Source organism: Puma concolor, chromosome C1 (genome assembly GCF_028749965.1).
Source record: "Puma concolor isolate L17-30 chromosome C1, mPumCon1.1.hap2, whole genome shotgun sequence".
NCBI lineage: Eukaryota > Metazoa > Chordata > Mammalia > Carnivora > Felidae > Puma > Puma concolor.
Genome location: NC_141674.1, coordinates 84,842,243 through 84,866,593, shown reverse-complemented (window position 1 = coordinate 84,866,593; position 24,351 = coordinate 84,842,243). Strand labels below are relative to the sequence as shown.

Here is a 24,351-nt window from a genome sequence, read left to right as displayed (position 1 = left end):
CCGAATGGGTTTAAGAGGCATAATCAAAGGGAGACAACTGCTTTGCTTTATGTTTGTAAGGTGCGAAATATTTTCAAAATAGGGAAAAATAAAGATTGCTAACATTAGTTGAAGGTGAGAGACTGAGCCCTCTCCAGAGAAACGTGTCTCCTTTTTAAAAATCACATTATCCAAACACAGTCTTAGAATATATCTTCTTCTTTTATCTCATAAACCTGCCATGCATAAAACTGTAGCCAGTGGTAGACAGCTCAATATGTTAAATAATGTAGCTCTCCCACCACTCCAGAAAGCAAAGAACTGGAGAGAAGTGGAAGTGGAGGGAACCGTATGTTTGTAAGTGTATTTTATAGTTTCTAAAATATTTCCATGTTGGTTTATTGTAAACTGAAATACAAAAACAAAACAAAACAAAACAAAAACAAAAACAAAACCCCAAAGAGTTAAAATGGTTTGTTTTCTTCCTCAGGTATTTATACATTTGGGCTATTTGCTACAGATATCTTTGTAAATGCTGGGCAAGTAGTTACCGGGAATTTGGCTCCACATTTTCTTGCCCTGTGTAAGCCCAACTATACAGCACTTGGATGTCAGCAGTATACACAGTTCATCAGCGGGGAAGAGGCCTGCACGGGCAACCCAGATCTCATCATGAGAGCAAGGAAAACGTTTCCATCCAAAGAAGCGGCTCTCAGTGTCTATGCAGCTATGTATCTGACAGTAAGTAAGGATTATTAACCAGTCTTAGTCTGTCCTTCTGTTAATTCTCCCAATGAAGAAATTATTTTTCTCTGCCATAATGGAAGTCACATTAACAGCTTTCTGTAGGCCATTTAATTTATTTTTAATAATAGCTGTTTGTACTGTGGATAAAATTAAGTCAGTTGACTCTCATGAGATTATGTGTGGGTAGTGGTTGCATTAAAAAATATAGCCATTAGCATTTCTATTTGAGAATATGTTTGTCTTTATGTTAAATAGGGTTTAATGGAAACAAATTTGTCCCATAGCCGTCCCCATAATCTTGCAATAGCCCAATTAAGAAAACTACCCAGGCCTCTCAGCTGCCTACTCAAGCTCTAATATTCTCTGGTGGTGGTGGGGAAGGGAGCACTCTTTTTTTAGAAAGATTTTTTTGTTTCATTATTGGTAACTATGTCATCATAATATCTCAACCAGTGTTTTAATATTTTCTCACAGAACTAGCCAAAATGTCCTTATAAATTATTTTTTCCTTTATTCTTGAGTCTTTGCCCTCATTTTAGTAGTGAGAGCCAGGGCCCTGGTGTAGCTATCCGGGACCTCTAGGTGGAAGTAAGTGGTGATGGTCGAGTGCTTTACTGAGACGCAGGAGCAGAAACAAGGGGAACCTTGGCAGGTAGCTCTTGGCCCCTGCATTCCTGCCATCAGCCTTTTCCTCCATCACCACGATCTGCCTTGCAGCTATGGAGCTGGGCTCCAGAAAGCGTGCTCTGTAGGCTTTTCCATGGCTACAGTAAGAGGTTCAGAGAATTTAAATGCCTTCGGGGGTTCTCCTTTCTAATGGTGCCCATAGCTACTTTCTTCCGACTTTAGCTCATTGACAGGAGATCACAAACAAAATTTGAAACCAAATTTATCACTGCTAATGACTTGAAAAAACTCAGACTTTTTTTTACCCTCAAAGAGGTATTTGATTATGGAAATATCTCTGATATTCTTAATGCAATCATGTCTGCTTATCTCTAAAAACAAACAAAGAGCCAAGCAGTAAAATACCCCATGACACCTCTACTTGAGATCGGAAATAAAATTACTAAACAACAATTTAGGAGGGGAAATTTAGCATTGTACATAACATTCGCAGTGGCAGGGTAATTTTGGAGGCCATGAATATATGCATTTTAACATTTCTAAAGTTTTCAGGCCAAGCTAATTCTATCCCTCACAGCCTGGACTTTTTAAAAAATCCCATCAGGGGCGCCTGGGTGGCGCAGTCGGTTAAGCGTCCGACTTCAGCCAGGTCACGATCTCGCGGTCTGTGAGTTCGAGCCCCGCGTCAGGCTCTGGGCTGATGGCTCGGAGCCTGGAGCCTGTTTCCGATTCTGTGTCTCCCTCTCTCTCTGCCCCTCCCCCGTTCATGCTCTGTCTCTCTCTGTCCCAAAAATAAATAAAAACGTTGAAAAAAAAAAAAGAAAAAAAAATCCCATCAAACAGGATTTTATAGAGTTAAAGATCAAATCCCATCCTATCCATTTTCTCTTCCACTGTCTTCTGACTTCTGTACAGTTTGTTAGTTACAACTCCCTTTTTCCCCTCTCGGTGTGCTCCCAACTCCATTCCTTTAATTTCCCCTGATTTCTTTATTCCATCAGCTTTACTTTCTGTTTCCCATTCTTAGGTACTTCTAGACTTGATATGAAATCTGTTAATCCATGCATATTCTTTCCTATGCTAACCTGCTTGATGACATGTTACACCTCTTTTAGAATATGAAGCATTCAGCCTTAAAATGCAGATTTAAAACTTGAGTGAATCAGAAGTCAGAAAATACTTTTCATTCATTGTCATCACGTCTAAATCTGACACTGGTATTTGTATCTGAGTATGAATTGCAAATGTACCTGCATATACATATGTGATCAAACCAATGACTTGAGACAAATTCTAGAATACTCTCTGAATCCAAACAAATCCTGTTACATTATTTTAGCACTTAATAGATGGTAGATTTTGCTGTATAACCAGCATTTGCAAATGGTGGCAAATGTGCTAGTATTGTAAATACTTGATCTTTTTGTTCTGCCAAAATTGTGTTTTCAAAGGCATTGCTTTTAGGACAAGGCATTATCTTTTTAAGTACTGGCGAAATCTTAATATCTTACCTTGCCTCTAGTCAGCTGGCATGTATTTTAGCAACTTCTTGGAGATATATATATATATATATATATATATATATATATACACACACACACACACACATACATATACATATATATAATAGATACATAATTATCTGTATATTATATAATAATTATTATTATAGAAAATATTCATTGAGAATTTGTTATGTGTCAAGCACCAAGTGCTTCACTTTTACTAATTCATTTAATGTATTACTAATTCTTACTGATGTCTTAAAATTTATTCTTTATTTATTATAACTACTATTTAGGTAATGATTGATTATTGGTACTAATTTTTTGAATCCTCGTAAAAACTCCTTGAAGTATGTGGCATTATTATGCCCATTTTATAGATGAGGACACTCAGAAAGTGAAGTAACTCGTCCAGATCCATAGAACCACACATTTTCCTGGCTACAATGATTCCGAGTATTCCAGAGAAGGAATCACTGAATCATACTAGCCCTAACGTATGCATGATCAGCTGAATTTCCTCCTGCTGCCACATAATCTCAGCATCCATCAAGGTTATGGTTGAGGGTTCAGATGGTAGATATGTTTAGAGAAAAAAACATTTAACAACACTGCAACTCTTGGAAATCTTCTAACATTAAAACGTGGTTCAGACTAAAAGTCAGGATTCCTACTTGTAATTACATTGAAGGGTACCTCTGTATTTTTAACAATAGATTCTGTTCTCTACTAACTCCTTTTCTCTCTTCCCTACACCCATTTATGAGTATGTGAGTGTGGGTGGCTGCCATGGCAACTCTGAATATAACTCCTGCTGCAAATGTAGGCATTACAGTCAGGTTTTGCTGTTATATTTGATCCCATATACATATATATTTCTTCCCAGTTTCACTAGAGACACCTTGGGAAAACTTTATAATAGAAGTGTCGGGGTATTTCGAGCTAATACAGTCTTGTGAAATGCTTGCCAGAATTTTGATGAGTAGGTATATAGGAGAAAATAGCCATATAATCATTATTTTCTGTGGAAAGAGGCTTATTGCTGTATTTAGATATATGTTTGTTTAATGTTGTGTGTGATAAACATATGTACATACATAATAAAAATAAATAAGTCATATTATGAAGTATATGAATAAGAACTGAGAAATATTTTTCTGATGTTTCTCTTTGTGGATTAGTAAATAAAATTAAGGAACTTGAAGTCTCCTTTAGCATTTGACTTTAATTAAGGCTTTTGGGGATAATTTGATAACAGAGTTGTTCTCTTTTGCTTTACTGAGAACTTTCAGGGGAAAAAAATCCCTATGCCTATTTTTGCAAATGTTGTTGATTTCCCAGGAAAACATTCTGAAGGTTATTTAACCCTCAACCATTACATTTATAATTCAGTGTTAAGTCACATTGGAATAATATTTAAATTTAGCTTTGTGTTATTCATTTCATATAAAGCGAGCAGTTTTTCTAATTGTAAAATGAACTTCAAAGTTGAGAAAGAGAAACAGTGTTTCATGACTTTCCAGTTGACCTTATAAATCAGAGACAGGAAGACATAAAATGATCTCTTTAGGTTACTTCCAATTATGACCTTATATTGACTCTCTGAAAAAGAAAGAAAGAAAGAAAGAAAGAAAGAAAGAAAGAAAGAAAGAAAGAAAGAAGAAAGGAAGAAAATGAAGGGAAGAGAGAGAGGGAGAGAGGGAGGAAGAAAGAAAAAGGAAAGGAAAAAGGAAAGGAAAGGAAAGAGGGAAGAAAGAGGGAGGAAGGAAGGAAGGAAGGAAGGAAGGAAGGAAGGAAGGAAGGAAGGAAAGAAGGGGTCAGCTACACTTGTTGGCCTGTTATTATTTTTGGTTGTGAACAAACCACCCTTCAAAACAAGAATTTGCTGTCCTCAGGATTCTGTGGGTTTTACTGGTCCTTAGAACCTTGCTTCTTTCATGTGTTGTGTTCAGCTAGGGGTAGATGGGGCTGGGACAGCTCAATAGCTGGGCCTCTCTCATTCTCAAGAGATTTTCTCTGAGAGCATCCGAGAGCATCTTTCCAAGAGAGCAGAGACCTGAGCTATAGGGCGTCTTGAAGCTTATGCTCCAAAACTTGTTCACCATCCCCATCTCTGGACTCTGTTGGTCCAAGCAAATCCACAAGGCCAGCCCAGATTGATGGGAGCAGAGAAACAGACTCCACCTATAAATGGGAGGCGCAGTACAATCAGACTGTAAAGAAGTTGATGTACTAGGAAAAGAGGAATTTGTGGATATTAAATAGCTCACTGCAGTCTTTTCCCAGAATATTAGCGGAAAGCTCTGAAGTATCATTACCCCCCACCTTGTTGATGTCCAGTCTTTGGCATCTACATGCTCTTGCTGCCCACACAGCCACCTTTTATAATAATCTCATGAGGTCCCATGTGCACATGGGTTGCCACAGGCTGCCAAGACGAGGGTTAAATAAACACGACCCATTGGTATCTGTTTGCCCTTCGTTTAGTAATATTTTACCTAATCTGTGTAGGGGCATGAACAGCTCCTCAGTGTGGGGTACAGGAATTTGGGGGATGCATGGCAGTTTTCCTGCAGCCTTTGATTTCATGAGACTGGTCAGGGATTGTGTTTGAAGGCGAAACATCAAAGTGGGTGGAAGGTAAAGCTCTGGGCTGCCCTCATGTATTTGCCTTAGGTGACTGATGAGATCTGGCTGCTATCAGAAGGCCATTCCTCTAAATCTTCCCTGCTCAGAAGTAATTTAACGCTGAAGTGTGTACGATCCCTGTGCTCTAGATTTCAAATGAGCAAATCTGTGGTCTACTAGATAATATATTAAAAGGTATTTAGTGGGCACTCACTCATAAAGTGACTGCTATACTATTACTGTGACTACTGTTGCCGGGACCACTGGTATTAGTTGATGGACAATTTTTTCCTGTCAGCCTTCAGCCAAGTGTCATAGGGGATGGGGAGGTTACTAAAGACAAATGCAAAGTACCCATTTAGTTCCAATGTTTTCGTTACCATGGCCCCCTTTTATAATTTACCTTCTTCTACCACACTCCTCCATGAACTTTATATTTCTAAATCTTCTGTCTAATATGATGCTTTCCCATCTCAACTTAGGCCCAAATATTATTTAAAAAAATTTTTTAATGTTTATTTTTGAGAGAGAAAGAGGGAGTGCGAACAGAGGAGGGGCAGAGAGAGAGGCAGACACAGAATGCAAAGCAGGCTCCAGGCTCTGAGCTGTCAGCCCAGAGCTGGATGCGGGGCCGAACTCACCAACCGTGAGATCATGGCCTGAGCCAAGGTCGGACGCCTAACTAACTGAGCCACTCGTGCACGCGTAGGCCTAGATATTAAACAGTGGCCCATGATAAAAAATATATAATAATGCTGTTTTGAAATTGTACACATACAATTATTAAAATGGCACACATACAGCTATTAAATATAAAGCAGTAAATGATTGAAGATGCCTGGATACTCTGCATCTTTACCTTAGTTTTATCTGGCTTCTGTAAGTGCCATTATAACTGGGTATTCTGGGATTGACTCATCACTTTATAATGGTTTCTGGTTCCCCAGTCACATCCCAGAAGTTCCTGTATCTTCCACAATGTATCAGAACCAGTAAGCAGCATGAGATCACCATTGCTGCCAACTGACTTAATACAATTCCGGCCAACAGCAAAGAGTACTGACATTTTAGTTAGTGCCTGTGGGTGGGCTTCTTGTGGGTAAATATACTATTCTATTAAGCTCTTAGAAATATTGAAAAGTATGTCATAGAATTCCCTTAATATGTCTGGGGCTTCCTAGGTGTTCACCAACTCCAGGTTCGGGATTTCTGGCAGTACTAGCACATTCTATTTAGGAAAACAGGACTTACTCGTATAGGACAATATAAGACAGAGTCAGCCCAGTGTTATGACTTTTGTAGGCCCTAGGCACTTGTGTTTTCAGGACCTCCTCTGCCATTGAAAATATGTATATGCTTTACAGCCTCATTGCTATAAAAACAAATTAATAAATAACGTATATTAAATATTTTCTTCAACCTGAATGTTCACTTTTCCTTCTGATTTTAAAGGAAATTAAAACAGTTTTATTGGTCCCTACAAGTATCTGGGATCTAAGTTCCATGCCTACTGGATAAGTTTGCCCTAGAGATAGTGCATAATAAAGTTCTAGATGGAATATGAATGTTAGTGTATCTGGTGATGACAGTGAGAGCCATTCAGTATCCAGGAAGGAAAAGATCACCGTGGACAAGTACCATCGGGGAGTGCTTCAGTGGGAAGTGGCACTTGGCCTGGGTCTTGAAGATGAATATGATTTGAATAGGTAAAGAAGAGGCATTCCAGAGATGGGGACAATGAAAGCAAAGACAGGAAGCAAGAAACAGCAGATACAATTAGGAACTAGTGAGGGGAAACCTCAGATGGGGAGTATATATGGGATTTAAGGATTAGCAAGAATAAATAAATCAGAAAGTCACTGTAAACCAACCTGAGGCTTCACATTTGGGTTAATAAGTAAGACGGGGTTGAAAACTGACATTACGGCAGTGCTTCCGAATTATTTTACTTAATTCAATTCCATAAATATATATGGAATACCTATAATGCATTAAGCCTGAACATACTGATATCAACTCCTTCTGAAGTTTAAAATGGTCCGATAGGGGCGCCTGGGTGGCGCAGTCGGTTAAGTGTCCGACTTCAGCCAGGTCACGATCTCGCGGTCCGTGAGTTCGAGCCCCGCGTCAGGCTCTGGGCTGATGGCTCAGTGCCTGGAGCCTGTTTCCGATTCTGTGTCTCCCTCTCTCTCTGCCCCTCCCCCGTTCATGCTCTGTCTCTCTCTGTCCCAAAAATAAATAAACGTTGAAAAAAAAAATTAAAAAAAAAATAAAATGGTCCGATAGAGCATAAAGAGGGAATTAAAAGGGAGAGAAACTAAAAGTAAAGGGAATGTTATAAGGAGATTGTCAAAGAATCTCAGATATGAAATAAGGATTTGAAGATTGAGAGCCCAGTGCTGATGAGACCAGAGTCAGATGAAATGAAGTGAGATGAAATGAAATTCCTAGTTTATGAGAAATGGAATGAGCTTGGGCGCCAAGAGCTGCCATCAGCCTGAGCCACGGCAGACTGCGTATAGCTTTGAGTAGTTGGGAATCCCTAAGCATTTTCTCTTAGAGCACAGGAATAGGAAAGCCAGACCTAGACCCACAACCAGTGCTCCTGTATGCATTGCAGGGTTTACACACCGTCACTGCTTACTTCGATGCTTTGGCTAAACTTAGCCAAATCCCTGGGCCCGAGTTTAGTACTGTGTCCTGCTCTTAGATTTCAGCCCTCAGTCCTCCGGCTTCCATTTATGAGAAAGTAACAGTCTAGCCTCATCCTAAGTACTTTTTTTTTTTATAGGCCTTAGTCTTCACAGTGACTGGAATGAAAGTATGGCTGTCTTCATTCTACAGGTAACAAAACTGAAGATGCAAGAGGCTAATTAGCTTGCCCAAGGTTATATAGCTAGTATTTGCTAGAACCAGAAATACAATGCAGGCCAGTATTGACTCCAAAGCCAGTATTTGGTCTTTTATATCACACTACTTCCTGGCATGTGCCCCAGTGAAAAGGAAGCAGCCACATGCCCAGTCATGAAGAAAACTGGCCAGTTGATTTTTTTTAATGCTTATTTATTTATTTTGAGAGAGAGAGAGAGAGAGAGGGAGAGAGAGACAGAGAGCATGAGCAAGGGAGGGGAAGAGAGAGAGGGAGAGAGAATCCTAAGGAGGCTCTGTGCTGTCATTACAGATCTCACAAACCATGAGATCATGACCAGAGCCAAAATCAAGAGTTGGATGCTCAACCAATTAAGCCACCCAGGCACCCCTAGTCCATTGATTTTAATTGAACATCACACGATATGAATTAGGAAGGTTGTTGCAAAACTGTACTCCATAAATTCCTGTCCCATGTCCTATTTTCCAGAGAGCCAAATTGCTCAAACCCTAAAAGTAATATAAATGGTCATGATTATTGGATTTTAATTGTACTTTTGATTGTAAGTGAATGTTTTATTCTTATGATTCTTAATTTTTAATATCCTATGTTCTACACATCATTTGAGATGCTAAAGAACTTTAATTGCTTTTGAAATGACAACTTTTATGTTACCTTTTACCTCTTTACAATGTACAGTAATTGGATACATAATAACCTAACCAGCATTGGCGGTGCTTAATGCTCATTAGACCTCCGTGGTAGGCACTATCGCTTTGACGGGGTCCAACAGAACCCAATTTAACAATGGGGAGCTCTACATGTGTGGTCAAGCATTGCATCTCTTTCATGCATAATAACACGCCCACATCCATTTTTCAAAAGATGCATCAAGCTTTGCCGCAGAAGGCATGGCCTTGCTCCTGAGCTCCAGGAGCCAACACGGTGATTCTCATAGCTCTGGACTGTATGCTTTCTGCCGAGACATCTCAAGCACCATAGAACCTGTGGATCCTGTGGCCCAAGTAGCAGGGCTGCTTGCCCTACAGCCTGTACTTGTTGTAGAGCCCTTTTCTTCTCCAGGCCCCACTTAGAGCTGGCAGCTTTTTGTATCATCTGGTATATAGGCCAGAACAATATTCATAGGTATGAGATGTGTTTCCCCAAGAACACATAGTGATCTGAGGGTGTTGTGCTTCCTTTTTTGCGGTAGTGGTACAAGATGCAATAATTTGTCTTTTAAAGCTTTGAGGGGATGTTTAGCATACTCCTGGCCAATGGATCCCTAAAAACTTTACTGATTTCCCAGGCCCCTGAATCTTACAGGGTTTATCTCCCAAGATCTGGAATGCGTGTATCTTTCCAAGACCTCCAGTGTGCTGACCATCTTTTATCTTGCTTGATCAGCATGATATCTTTGATGCAAAGAATCAATATGATGGTCTCTTCAGACTATGATCTGGCAAAGAGCAGGAGAGTTAATGCACAGGACTGACATAAACCATGATGTAAAACTTTGCCTGTTCCACGTGAATGTGAACTGTTTCTCATCCTTTTTCTTTTTTTTTTTTTTTAATTTTTTTAATGTTTATTTATTTTTGAAGGAGAGAGAGAGACAGAGAGTGAGTTGGGAAAGAGCAGAGAGGGAGACACAGAATCCAAAGCAGGCTCCAGGCTCTGCGCTATCAGCACAGAGCCTGATGTGGGACTCGAACTCACAAACTGTGAGATCATGACCTGAGCCAAAGTCGGACGCTCAAGCAACTGAGCCACCCACGCGCCCCTCTCATTCTTTTTCTTGAACAAGATAGAAAAGAATGCATTTGACAAATCAGTGGTCACTACTACTTAGCTAAGATTCAGGAGACTGTAGTTTTTCTCCAGGATTTGTCCAGCCTGGTTAATTAAATGGAGGTATGATAAGAACCACTACCCCTACATTCTTGAGATCCTAAGAGGTAGACAAATCTCCACCATCCCCCTTCCTTAATGCAGTATCGTTTTTGATTCACTATCTTGGCAGGAGTGGGGATATAGTTTCATAAGCTTCCTATTAAATTCCCCCAATAGTCTACCTGCCAAGGGGAAAATGTCCACTAGATGTGTTCACAGACCTAGTAGACTTTGGCCCAGGTTCACTTACTACCTAGTCCCCATGGGACCTTAAAGCAGGGAGCCATGATGATGCTAATTCAGGTCTCCAGGCAATCAGTGTCCCCTTAGACTTTTTGTTCAATAGTCCTCAAAATGCCTGGATATTCTCCTCCCCCCAGTGTGTAGTCACCTGAATAAATGGTCATAGGTCTTTTTGGGGAAGGACTGGGAAAATCATTACAATACATACTTTCTGCAGTGTTGTAGGGTCCTTCCCTCTAGAGACCTGCTGCCTCTTCAGTCAGTGAGTTTCATTCCAGTTTGGTAACTGCACAAAGGATTGAAACTTTCATTGGGGCATCCACTTTCAGCTCTGCATTCTTGTTATCTTGTGGGTATGTATTGAGTAGTCTTCTGGGCTCCTTATCTATTTTGCCTCTAGGGCACACTGTGTTCTATAAATCATCTCCAAAACTTTCTGCAGGTCAAGTCACCTTGCCTGTCACTCAGGGCCTTATGCATTGTTATGATAATTGAGACACAGCCCCCTAACTCCCACCATTGCTCCTACGATTAAGCACTGGCCACTGGCTTCTGTTTCTTCAGGCACTCCATGGTCTGCATGGATATAAAGGACCCAGCTCTGTGGTAACCTCCCCTACCAATGACCTTGGCTTATGGAGGAGAGGCACCCCTCAACTCCTGCACCCTGCTACTGCCCCTCTCACTAGCACATTCCTCGTGCCTCAGTGAATGGTACATCCATGAGGTCCTCCCATGGTACATCATCCTCTGGTGGGTCCTTGAGGCTCATGTTACATGTCCAGCAATGTCACGTCTCAGAGCCTTTTAATTCCTTCTTCCACTGTCTGCCGAAGCAATTCAGGCATGTCAGCTTCATCGAGAAAAAGTAATCATTTTCTCCAAGCTTTTAGGAGCCTGCACAGCAAGGAGTTTTTACTGTTCCCCAGGGGCCTTGCAAGAGTATTAAATCCCGTATCCCCAGGGAGAGTGTCTTCATGTCCACAAACTCTCCCTTATCCTGTTTCTGTTTCAGCATCCTTGATAAAGCACCCTCAAAATCCCACCACGTAGGTCTCCCCTGGCTCCAACTGGTATACGCTGGCTAATTCTTGCAGCAGTTTTGGGGCAGAGTCGCTTTCTTTCCTTATTCCGTTTATCACATCCTGGCAACTAAGCCCCAGTGGTTGGCCTGGCAGCCAGGAAAAGATGTGGGAGCAGATCATGAGTGGACCCCTATTGCACTGGGGGAAAGAGGCTTCTCACTTCCCCACTCAAAAGTCCCTGGTATGGGTGGGGCTGGGAGGAGTGCTTGCCCTGAATAGGTAGGGGTGGTAGCCACGTCTGAAGGCTCTGAGCATTTAGAGGAATCTGATGAACCAAAATATTCATGTACATCCACTCAGATTTCCCCATCTCCATGTCAAGGTGTTAGATTTTTCTAACTAAAGTCCTGACCTCGGCATAATGGACCTGCCTTAGCTGAGCAGTCAGTGATATTTGAAGGTCCCTTGACTCTGAGCTAGTAAGTGATAAGTTTGGACTTCAGCTTTTTTTACTCTGAAACTCCAGAAACAAGAGCTTTTTTTCTAAGTTCCCAAAGAGGAACTCTGGCCATCACACTCAGTTTTCATTTGTTAACTCTCCTCAGCTTTTCATTTTTCTTCTGTAGGGTGCCAACACAACTTAGTAAGAGTTGGCCAATTTCATTATCCCTCTAGTTAGTCATTGTTTCCATGGACTTCTCAGCTTCCCATGTCATTGGCCTGGTTAAGTCATTCCTCCCAGTTAGGGTGGCCAGCCATCAGACTTCATACTTCCAGTGCTAAAATCAGGAAAGTTTAGTGTAAACCAGGTTAAGTTGATTACTGTGTCTCCATCAGAACATTCTCCCAAGTCACTATTGGTGGGTTTTAGCAATTGGATTGTTACCCGGTGCCTCCATATACTTCACAAGATGGGGTCCTCATTTCCAGCAAGGACATGTCCCTAATCCCCATCTTGTCACCTGTTTTCTTAGATCATCCCAATTCTTAGGATCCTCCACAAAGTGGAAGGCTAAGAGAGAATTAGGAGCAGTATTAGAAATACAATTAGGAAGCTACGATTTATGGGAAGCTTGGAGGGAGGTAACACTTGTAAAAGATAGAACCTCTCTGAGAAGTGAGATTGGAGAGGGGGAGTCTCAGAGTGCGGTGCATATCTGGCAGTCTCAACCAATCTTCACCAGAGGTTGCTCATTGGAAAAGCCTCATATTGGGCATACATGGCCAAACCTTAGTACCCCTGCTGTGCTCCATCACTGATTGGGGGCTGGCCAGAGAGATTGTGGCCTCTGCTCAAGCACTGTGAACTACATGTGGACATTCTCAGCTCACTGCCCTCCCTACAGCAGAATGGCTGGGTCTTTCCTGAAGGAAGAGGAGAGCAACTTACCTCTGTGGCTTGCCGCACTGCGTTCATCATGTTCTCAGAGAGGTTCTATAAGCTAATGCACAGCAAGGGGTTACTACTGTGATGCATTATCTTCCGTGATTTTCTCTGTGCCAAAAATATTTTGAGTGCCTTAACATATAGGAAAAAAAAATATGGCACAGTAATTTCAGTCATCAGCTCCCCCCACCCCTAAATTGAAGATATAGTTTAAATCAAGGAGATTTCTTGGCACCTTTTCCACCGTCTTACAAAAGAAGTTACCTTCTCCTGTGAACACAGTCTGCTTTGAGCCATTTGTTTATTTATGCCATCTAAAGAAAACCTTGGAATGGGAACAAAGTATTTCAAATAGCAAGGAGAAATCCCTCTATAATAATATAGAAATTTAGAATATAAAAATAACTATTATTACTGAATGCTTACTGTGCTAAGCACTTTACATACATGTATTTATTGCTTTCTCTCCTTTGTCAAACATATTAATCAGGCATCTTTCTATATATAAAAATGTGTGCTATTAGTTTATGTACAATGTAGGGAAATGTGATTTCCTTAGACTTGCTAAAATTTCCACTATCAAAGAACAAAATCAACAACCACACAAAAACCTCCCATTAATTTGAGCCACCATTCCATTTCTGAAAGAAACTTCTAGAAAGATTAGTTTATATTTCTTCACCTTATCAACCAGTTTCAACATGGGTTTTGTTCACCCACCACCCCTCTGCCTGCCGCCACATACACTCTAATAATACTACTCCTTAGACTTCATCCACAGTGATCTTATGAAAAGCCTCTTCAGGGCTTTGTCTTGCCGACTGTCTCAACAACATGGAGACTCTAGCTCACACCCACCTATCCCAACTTTTCTCTTGTAAGACTTTGAGAACGTTATGTCCCAATTTGCTTCTTCCTTTATTAAGTGCTTTATTGCAATGTTAGAAGACCATCTACCAGTATTTACCAAGTCTCTGTTCTTGACCTTTTCTTTCTTCTGTTATCCTTCCCAAGTGCGAGCTCATTCATTAACCCCTCCATGTCTTCAGGCGAACCCCAAACTCCTTCACTGATCTTAACATCTCTCCTGAACTCCAGACTGTTCCTAACTTGAACAGATCGATGTGGTGTTCCATCAGCTCTTTACACTCAACGTTTCAGAAACCAAAATCATAATCATGATCTTGCCATTGCTCCAAATGTGCTCCTGCTTTTGTCTCTTCTGATTTGATTATTGGCATTCCTACCTTCCCAGTTACCCAAGCCTGAAATCTCTGAGTCACCCTCAACCTCTCCCACTTCAACACCCCCACATCCAGATGCCTGATTAATTCTGTTGGTCCCACATTTGGAATATCTTTCAAATCCAAACTCTTCTCCACCCTGCCCCCCATACTCCTACTGTTTGAATTTGGCTCTTTTGTGTCATCTTGCCTTGACTGTTGCAGGAGCCTCCCAGATAGGCTTCCTGAGAAAATCCTACTCTCGTCCGTCCATACTACATTCTGCCCCTGGAGTCAACACTCCTAAAGCATGAGTGTTAAGCAAGTCTCTCTTTGCATAAAAGCTTTCTGTAGCCTGCCCTTACCAGCCCTTCAAGGGTCACACTCTTACATATGGCAGATGAGGCCCTCTTGGTCCTGGCTAAAATTTATCTTTTCCTATGGTATGTACTGAATTGTGTTTCTTGCCCCACTCCCCAATTCCCTACCCACCAACTTCATATGTTGAACCCCTAACCTCCAACTGATGGTATTTGGGGAGGGAGTCTTTGGGAAGTAATTAGGTATCTATGAGGTGATGAGTGTGGGGTCCTCATGATAGGATTAAATGCCTTTATAAGAAAAGATAGCAGAGAGCAAGCTGTCTGTTTCTCTTGGCCATGTAAAGACACAGCATGAAACCAAGAATAAGTCTCTCACCAGAACCTGACCATGTTTGCCCCTGATCTCAGACTTCCTGCCTCCAGAACTGTGGGAAATAAATACCTGTTGTTGAAGCCACCTAGTCTGTGGTATTTTGTTATGGTAGCTTGAGCTCAGACACCTCTCTTATTTCATAATCCCCCCCCTTTTTTTTAATGTTTATTTATTTTGAGAGAGAGGGAGGGAGAGAGAGAACTGAGGAGGGGCAGAGAGAGAGAGAGGCAGAGAGAAAGAATCCAGAGCCCAACGTGGGGCTTGAAGTCATGAACTGTGGGATCATGACCTGAGCCGAGATCAAGAGTTGGATGCTTAACCAACTGAGCCACCCAGGTACCTCCATAATCCCTTTTTTCATGAGTTTAGTTCTCAGTTCATGGGAACTCCATTCACACTGGACCATTACCAGACACGAACCACAATAGTTTCATCTACTCCAGTACTTTTACTTTTGCTATTCTCTCCATCCAGAGTATTTCCAGTACCTGCAGATACCAGTCTGGTCAAAATTCTATTCACCTGTTATGTATTTGTCAAAATTCTCTACTATCAGTAATAGAAAGCGAGTCTGGCTTTAGACAAAATGAAGTGAAAGGGCAGGCTTAGAATCGAGGTTCAGACAATGAGCAGGAGCTGATGGGGTCTGAGCAGCCAGAACCGCAGTCAGAATCAGACCGCAGGAAGGGTGTGGGGAGGATACGCTGCTCTGACCGCAGGACCACGGACAGTTCCACTCCTGCACCTCTTGATGCCTCCGCCAGCACGGCTGCCAGTGGAGTGGATGTTTCACTTTGTCTACTCTCTGTGTGACTTGCAGGCATGTCTGATTGACTGTGTGTGCATCATGTGCTAGCAGCAGCTGCTTGCCAGGGCTTGGAAGAAGGAGACATCCACCTTTGTGTGGTTTTGGTGGTGGGAAGGAGTATATGCTTCTCATACTGTGGAGTATGTCCTAGTGCCAGTAAAGGGTTGAGATGCTCTGTAGTGAGAAAAAAAATGCTCTTCACCTTTGTGACCCAGATCAAGGTTGGTCTTTTTGATGTACTGTGTCATCTTTTCAACTGAAGTTAATCTCCCCATCTTCAGTGGCGTACCTAGTATATTTGGCACCAAAGCAGATAATGTTTATATATTTTCCTCTATATGGAAAAAGTATTTTCAGTTATAGTTATGTGATAACAGTAGTAATCATTATTTTATTGATTCGTTTTTCAGTTTTAAAATAAGCAAGAGTATATTTTAATTTTAAACACATAAAAATTTAGAACAGTATTTCATGGATTTCTAAAATTAGAACTTAGAAACAAAAATACCATACATTCATATTATTTCATTAGTTCATTGTAATGGAATATTTCATTGTTTCATTATATTATTCCTTAAGTTAAACATAAAAAACTCTCAAGTACTGGGGCACCTGGGCTCAGTCAGTTGGGCGTCCAACTATTGATTTCAGCAGGGGTCATGATCTCATGGTTCGTGAGATCGAGCTCTGTGGCAGGCTTTGCACTGGTGGCATGGAGCCTGCTTGGGATTCTCTCACCCCCTCTCTCTGCCCCTTCCCCTCTTGCTTGCATGTGTGTTCTCTCTCTCTCTCTCTCTCTTTCAAATAAATACACTGAAAAAAACCCAAGTAGTCACACAGATTGGCAGAATTTGAAATCACCCAAGTTCTATTTTTTCATCTTTACAATTACAATCCTATGGGTTTTTTCCCTCTCAAATCTGTTTAAATGTAGCAGCATTGCAGTTGGAGATATTCTGTGGCCAAAGCATGCTTAAGTGGCTCCCAACCTTTACAGATGTACTCTGTAGACAAATATGAGTAGCTGAGTCCACATGCCAGAAGTCAGATGTATAGTTTGGAGTTCTTCAAATTAACTTCCATGTACAATAAAATAATATTAATTAGAGATTATGCAATAAAATGTGCTCATCTGAAGCTTACATATATGTTCTTAACATTCAGTGGTAATTGCGGCAATTAGCTCAACTTAGACCAATGTCCCACTTACCATTGTTCCATAACAAGTCACCCTAAACTTGGTGGCATAAAACGATTTACTATGTTCACAGATTTGCAGGTCAGATGCATGAAAAAGACACAGCAAGGCTATCTTGTCTCTGCTCCACGATGTTCTGGCCTCAATTGGGAAGACTCAAAGTCTGACAGACTGTGTCTTGATATCTGGGGCATGGAAGATTGCTCATTCAGGTGTCTGCATCTGGGCTGGGACTTGAAGACTAGGGCTGCCCTCACATGGCCTTTCCATGAGCCTTGGCTTCCTCCCAGCATGGCAGCCTCAGTGGTCTGATTTTTCACAAAACACTAAGCACAGGTGTTTCAGAGAACTAGGCAGAAGTTCATAGGCTTTTATGAGTTCATAGTGTCACATCTGCTGCCTTTTGCAGGTGACCAGCAAGTCACAAGTCTGCTCAGATGCAAAGGGAGGAGAATTTGACTTCACCTTAGTGGGGGAAAAGCAAGGGAGCAAGGGGTTGGGAGACTGTTGCAGCCATCTTTGAAGGATACAATCAGCCACCCCAACAAAAGATTCTGGGGGGCAGGAGTGTATTATTAATACTATTGTTTACAATTGCCTGGCAATCATAAGGAGCAGATAGAGATTTAGTAGGCTTTCTTATTGCGTCCCTTTATTGCCTGCATCTGGGGCCGAATGTTGCCACTGCCCCACCCATTGTGTGCCACTGCTGGTGGTCTAATCTGGGAAGGCCTTAGTAATGTTGCATTTAAAAAGGGTCAAGATTACCATTGTTGTTTTATTATTTATGTATTTCTGCCTCCAGTAGAGTACAGGTTCGCTGAGGTTAGAGACCATTTCTTTATAGTACCACAATGCCAGCAGTAGCATGAATATAATACAGACTTACAAAAGTATGTTGATTGGCTCAAATGATGACAACTGTATCTTAAATGCCCACTATTTGTGACTAGGAAATTTAAGTAGATGACTTGTCCTTGTCCCCTAATAAATCTATAATCTCAAAGTATAGTGATGCAGAAAATGGTACTCAGATTGAGAGGCTGTGCTTACTCAAAGCACTGGATCAATTCCTCTGATAAATGGGTCTAATTCCTTAAATAAATTAAGCTTTTGCATTATTTTATGGAAATTTTTTTAGAGCCAAGAGAGAAGTGAGGTCTTCTCGCTTGGCACTTAATATAAGGCCCACAGGTCTTCCCACTGAGGCTTTTTGCCACTCTAACCTCAACTGGGAAAATCTTTAATCAGCCTCATAATTGGAGATGATGCCTGAATGGGATCTATGCACATCCTGTGGGCGGACAGGTCCTGGTTCACAGCTATAAATGATCCTAGTTACCCTAGTTATCCATGCCTGTGGACATGGAGGCAGCTGTATTAGATTCACAGAGATGGTGGCTGGTAAGGTCCCTGTCCCTAGCTGAGCCTATGACTGTCGTTCACCGCTGTGTTCCCACCATCCTGCACAGCTCCGCTTTGGACCCTCTTAGTGTATAAGGAACCCTAAAAAGCCCTAAAACTTAAGACCCTTGGCTCTTGTTTTCCCTAAAAAAGGGAATACTGTATTTGTGTGGACAGCTGAATAATAAGTAACATCCTTTCACTGTGTGTGTTGGTTCTGTGCTAAATATTTTTCATAGATTATCTTGTTCAGTCCTCAATTTGTATGCCATAGGTACTATTACAATTCCCAAATTAAAGATGAGAAAATTGAGGCTCAGAGAAATTTAATAATTTGCCCAGAGTACACAGCTGGTATATGCTGGAGCCAGGATCTGAATCCAGAATGTTCCTTCAGTGTGCTCTAAACCACTGCCTTCCACTGCCTCCCCAGTAACTCAAGTACACATCCTGGAGTGCTGACCATGCAGAATTCCAGGTCTCTTAACCTTGGTTCTGTGTGGCTAACGTCTCTGTAGTTTCCCAGGAGTGGAGTTTTGACTCACGTCATGGTCCCTTGCTGCTCACATGGCAATGGTATAATGCTATGTTCTAGCGCTGTTGGCTTCTTAGAGTGAGCCAGAAATCACAGTGCATTCATCAGATAAGAACACTAAAGGGAGCCACCACACATAAATCAGGCATATTTCTTATATTTAAGTGCTCTTATATATTAATTGCTATTATGTTTAACTTACTTACGATGCCACCCACTAATTCATCTGGACCGTTTTTTAACATGGAATCACTTTTTTTTAAAAAACCACAGGTTTAACTCATTCTGTAATTGATTTTTTCTTATTCCATAAAGTTTTCTTGTTGGGTACTTTAATTTCTTGGAGTTAATGTAGTGTTAAGATTATAGCTTTGGAGTCATTTACAAATATGAATAAGATAGGGGAAATTATTATTATTATTTTTTAATGTTTTTATTTATTTTTGAAAGAGAGAGAGACAGAGCATGAGCCAGGGAGGAGCAGAGAGAGAGGGAGACACAGAATTTGAAGCAGGCTCCAGGCTCTGAGCTACCAGCACAGAGCCCGACGCGGGGCTCGAACTCACAAGCCGTGAGATCATGACCTGAGCTGAAGTCGGATGCTCAACCGACTGAGCCACCCAGGCACCCCAAGATAGGGTAAATTAAATAGCAAAATTGGACAGTCAGTCATAGGAGGTATTAATGTTAGCATGATAACCCTTCACTCCCACTCTACAAACTTGGTTCAGCTCCTCATCTTCACTTGCTGGGATAATCAATAAAATTTCCCTAGTATCCTCTCTTCTTACCTTTTGTGATCCACACATTCTTCAAGTAATTTTCCAAGTACCTGTCTAAACTGGGAATGATAACATGCAGAGCCAGTCTCATGGGTATATGAGCTTTGTTGTCATGTAGGCTCCAAGCTCAGGAGGGCCCCACACTTGGTGTAATACCCTACTGTCACCCTCTTGACATTCTTAATGATTTCTCAACAAGGGGCTTCTCATTTTCATTTTGCCTTGGACCCTGCAAATTAGATAAGCAGTCCTGGTACCATATAATCATGCAATCCACCCTCCTTCCCCACTTCCCTCCTCATAAAAGCTCTAGAAGCTCCTCTGTGAATTTCCTAAGAATTCATGAAATACCTTTTAGAAGCATCTGGACTTTCTGTAAACTTCCTTATTTTACAGTTCTATGATTCTGTGACCATAAAGCACTTTACAAATGTAATTATTAAGGGATGTCAGAGATCTAATATTTACCCAAACACCCCAGAAATTGATCTAGTACTGTTTAACCTAAGATGGCATTAAATTTTCTTTATTTGGTTTGGTTTGTCTACTTGTTGTTTTATCAGACACATCACAATATTGACTTGTATTGACCCAGTGGTCACACAGTTCTTAGGATTTTTTTTATTTTAAGCAGTGACCTTTATCTTTTCCTTTAAATTCACACACCTATATTGAGTTTTCTAGTAATTATCAGTGTCATCAATTATCTTAGTGTCTGATGAGAAATGTCTGAAAGGGCCCCCCAAAAAAAAAACAAAAAAAAAAACAAAAAAACCTTGATTCACTCCATTTTTGTCTTAATTCATGGTGCATGTATCACATTTTAAAGAAGAAATTTAGATTAAAAAAATCAAACAATTATAAGTTGGTTTAATTCCAAACCACTGAAAATAACAACTGGTTCAATTATGTATTAATCCATTTAACAGAAAATTATTGGGCACCTATGATGTGCCCAATTCATCACATTCAAAGACAATGACACTCAGCCCCTGGTCTCAGGGTGCATGCTTAACACTTAGATGTGGCTGGGAGGTGAAGGGGTATATTAATCTGCTAGAGCTGCCATAACAAAATACCCCCAGAAACTTATTGTCTTAAACAGCAGAAGCTTATTTTCTCACAATTCTGGACACCAAAGTGCAGATCAAAGTACTACCAGCCTTGCCTCTAGTGAGACCTCTTTTTGGGATGCAGATAAACACCTTCTTACTGTGTCCTCACATGGTCTTTTCTCTGTGCTAGTGTGGAGAAAGCTCTGTAATATCTCTTCCTTTTCATATAAGGACACCAAGCATATCCGTTAGGGCCCCACCTTTATGACCTCATTTAATCTTAGTTATCTTCCTAAACATCTTATTTCTAGACATTGGGGGCTAGGGTTCAACATATAAATTTTGAGGGGACACAATTCAGTCCATAACCAGTGAAGTACCCCACAGTAGCAATAAAATGTGTACTGAGTAGTGCTTTCATAGATAGAAATGGACATAAGGTGGCGGGGTGGCCAGAAGGTTTCCAGGAAACAGAAGTGATTTCTCAGGGGAAGAGAAGCGGGGAAGGATGGTAGGTGTTTGAGGAGTGTATTAGTTTCTTACAACTGCCATAATAAATTGCCATAAACTTGGGGGTTTAAAACAGAATTACATTCTCTCACAGTTCTGGAGGCCAGAAATCTGAAATTAAGGGCCATGCTCCCTTTGAAGTCTCTAGGCGAGAATCCTTCTGTGCATCTTTTAGCTTCTGATGGCTCCAGACATTCCTTGGCTTGTGGCAGCATACCTTTAATCTTGACCTCTACCTTCACATGGCCTTTTCCTGAGTGTATCCCTTTCTTATCTGTCTGTATCTCCTCCTCTTATGAAGACATTTGTCGTATCTTAAGATTCCTGACTTAATAACATCTGCAGACACCCTGTTTTGCAAATAAGGTAACAATCACAGGTTCCAGGGATTTGGACTTGGACATATCTTTTTAGGGGTCACTATTCAACCTACTACAAGGACTCAGAGAGATGGGATGACAGAGAATGTGGTGCTCTGCGGGGGGATTTTAAGCAGTTTAGCATGGCTAAAGCATAGACTCTGGGAAGAGAATGAGAAGACAAGGCTGGAGAAACAAGAAAAGGTCAGTAAAAATCGGAGCTTTATTCCTAATGCAGTAGAGCGCTGTTTGATTACTTGCCCCCACTGTGAGCTTTCTGCCATTCTTGCTTGCCCATTTAGAGATGTATACTGGTGGTGCACACCTTATCCAGCTAGCAGATGCATCTGTCTTTGTCCAGTATGTTTTTTAAAAATGCAGTTACTTCCCCAAGAGTTTTACTTGGAGAATTTCATATCAGAACAATATAGCTACTTATTTTTTAAACACTAGTGGTGTGATAGCCCTGGACCATATTCACCAATAACAATGGTTGGCTCTCAGCACAGCTCCCCACTCTAGAAGGCACATGTTCTCTTCTGTTGGCCTCAGTTCCTCTCCTTCATTGTCTTCTCTGCATAAGACTGAGCCCATTTACCTCAAACACTGTTGCTGTTGGCTTTTTCTCTACTTGGGCATTGTGACTCATTTACATTACCAAACTTGCTCTTCAGGTTGATGCATAAGTAACCTCTTTGCACAAGGTTTCCTCCCTTTTTTTCTGCCTTAAATTCTCTTACCCTCCTTTTCCTTTTCCTGTCTCCTATCTTTAAGTCTTATAAAAAAGCCTTCACAGGAAACTGCCTGGCTCTCCCTCCATGTCTGCCTGGGTTGTTGCTTCAATTTTACTGGAGGCAAGCAAAAGGTTTTGCATGCCATTTTATAGTCAGGATCTAGAAAAAAAAAACTATTGATCAATTCGACTTCTATTTTCTGTTCATTCTTTCTGTGTATCCACACCTCAATTATTCTTACTATTGGCTTGTATTATAATGATCTTTTTACATGTTTCTCTTTTTTCTTAGACTAAGAGCTCCTTGATGTCAGCAATTAAAGACTTCCCTGTCTCTATATCCCTACCCCAAGCACATTGTCCAGAATGCAGTAAAGGCATGGTAAATGTTAATTAAAAATGAATAAGGGGGGCTCCTGGGTGGCTCAGTCAGTTAAGTGTCCAACTCTTGATTTCAGCTCAGGTCATGATCTCACGGTTCATGAGATTGACCCTGCATTGGGCTCCATGCTGTCAGCAAGGAGCCTGCTTGGGATTCTCTCTCCTTCTCTCCCGCTTGTGCTCTTTCTGTCTCGCTCTCAATAAACAGACAAACAAATAAACAAACAAACATTGAAAAAAATGAATACAGGAATAAATGAATGAATTCCATCCACATCTCTTTCCTTGTCTTGAGGCTTCACCTCCTTTTTAAACTTTTACTTACAACTTTTTCTGGCAGATAATGTGTTTTTAATAGAATTCTAGGAAATCTTTTCTTGCCTACCCAGAAACATAGCCTGATTTCCCTTCTTTGCCACATTTGCCCTGGGGACAGCATACTTGCTGGACACCAGCTTCTATCCACCTAGGAGCACACTCCTGACTACCTGTCCACTCCTTCTTCTGTCCTCTTCACTATATCCTGTTGCCACTGAAGTTCCACGCCCAGAAAAGTGAAAGAGTTTCAGAAACATGCCTGTGAAATAATCTCCTGTCTCTCATGTTCCCATTGAAGTTTATCCCCTGAGTGTGGTCAGATTGCCACGGCTCCTGATTCCAACTTGCGTGCCCCTGATTCTGCTGAGAGTCCATCATGTCTGCCTCCTATCTTCCAACCCCTGTGGAGCTTCTGTTGTACCACCTGCCAGGCACATCTTCCTCTAGTGCCGTAGGCACCTATGATACCTGTCTTCTCTCCTCAGGTTGAGTAACCTATTTCTTCACATAGTTTTCAAGGCCAGGTTGGTTTTCTCAACCTAATTCTCAAATTTTATCCAGATATATCTGCTCACTCTTCTGAGACCATGCCTTACTCTGTAGCCCTTGGTGCCTTTGCTCACTTCCCTGCATGCATCAAAATGCACTCCCAACTCTGGCTGTTTCTTTACAATGAAAAGCCTTCCTAAACCATCCAATATATTTCCACTATTTGAAAGGTCAATGTGTTTTTAGTACTTTTTCATTTTTCAAAGCTGGATGGGAACTATCCCATATTTAGTCACAGCCTGTCAGTTGCTATAGCTGGAATTACCAAGAAGTTGGAGCACCAGCTTTGGCTATGTGAAGCTCATTTCCTCATCTCTGCACTTGGCCATTAGTAATATCATTATTGCATCTGATTCTGGTCTTCAGAACAGCTCACAGTTTCATAATCCCTTATTATTGGTTCTAAATTCTCAAAAACAAAAACAAAAAACTATAAAAGCGATGTTTTTTTATTTTGTTTGTTTTTTGGGTGGTTGTGATTTTGTGATTTTTAGTACATATGTATTTGGTCTCTATCCATAGCTCCTGGCCCACAGCTCTGAAAACTCTTGGAATTTCTTGTGACAAGACCGATAAATGTTTCTTTGTTACATTAGTGAGGTGACTTTTGGAAAACCCTAGGTAACCATAAGACCTGGCCTAGTTGCCTGGGGAACCATCCCTGTGACCAAAAGGTTGAAACTTTCAGTCCAACCCCCTGACCTCTGGGTGGAAAGAGGGACTAGAAGTCCAGTCATTGCCATGGCCAACGATTTAATAAGTCATACCTATGTAATGAAGCCTACATTAAAAACCCAAAAGGATATGGTTCAGAGAGCTTCTGGGTTGATGAACATGTGGAGGTTTGGGGAAAGAGGCCCCCTGGAAAGACCATGGAAGCTCTGTGTTCCTTCCCAT

The 24,351-nt window shown here is 41.1% G+C and overlaps 1 protein-coding gene across 3 annotated transcripts in view; it reads left to right on the top strand.

Moving 5' to 3' along the window:
- Nucleotides 1-24,351, top strand: part of PLPPR5 (phospholipid phosphatase related 5) — a 125,227-nt gene that overhangs the window by 45,120 nt on the left and 55,756 nt on the right. For all 3 annotated transcript variants that reach the window (XM_086717651.1, XM_086717650.1, XM_086717652.1), the window contains exon 3: nucleotides 470-720. In XM_086717651.1, the coding sequence (XP_086573777.1) occupies nucleotides 470-720 (251 nt within the window). The remainder of the gene's footprint in view (nucleotides 1-469; nucleotides 721-24,351) is intronic.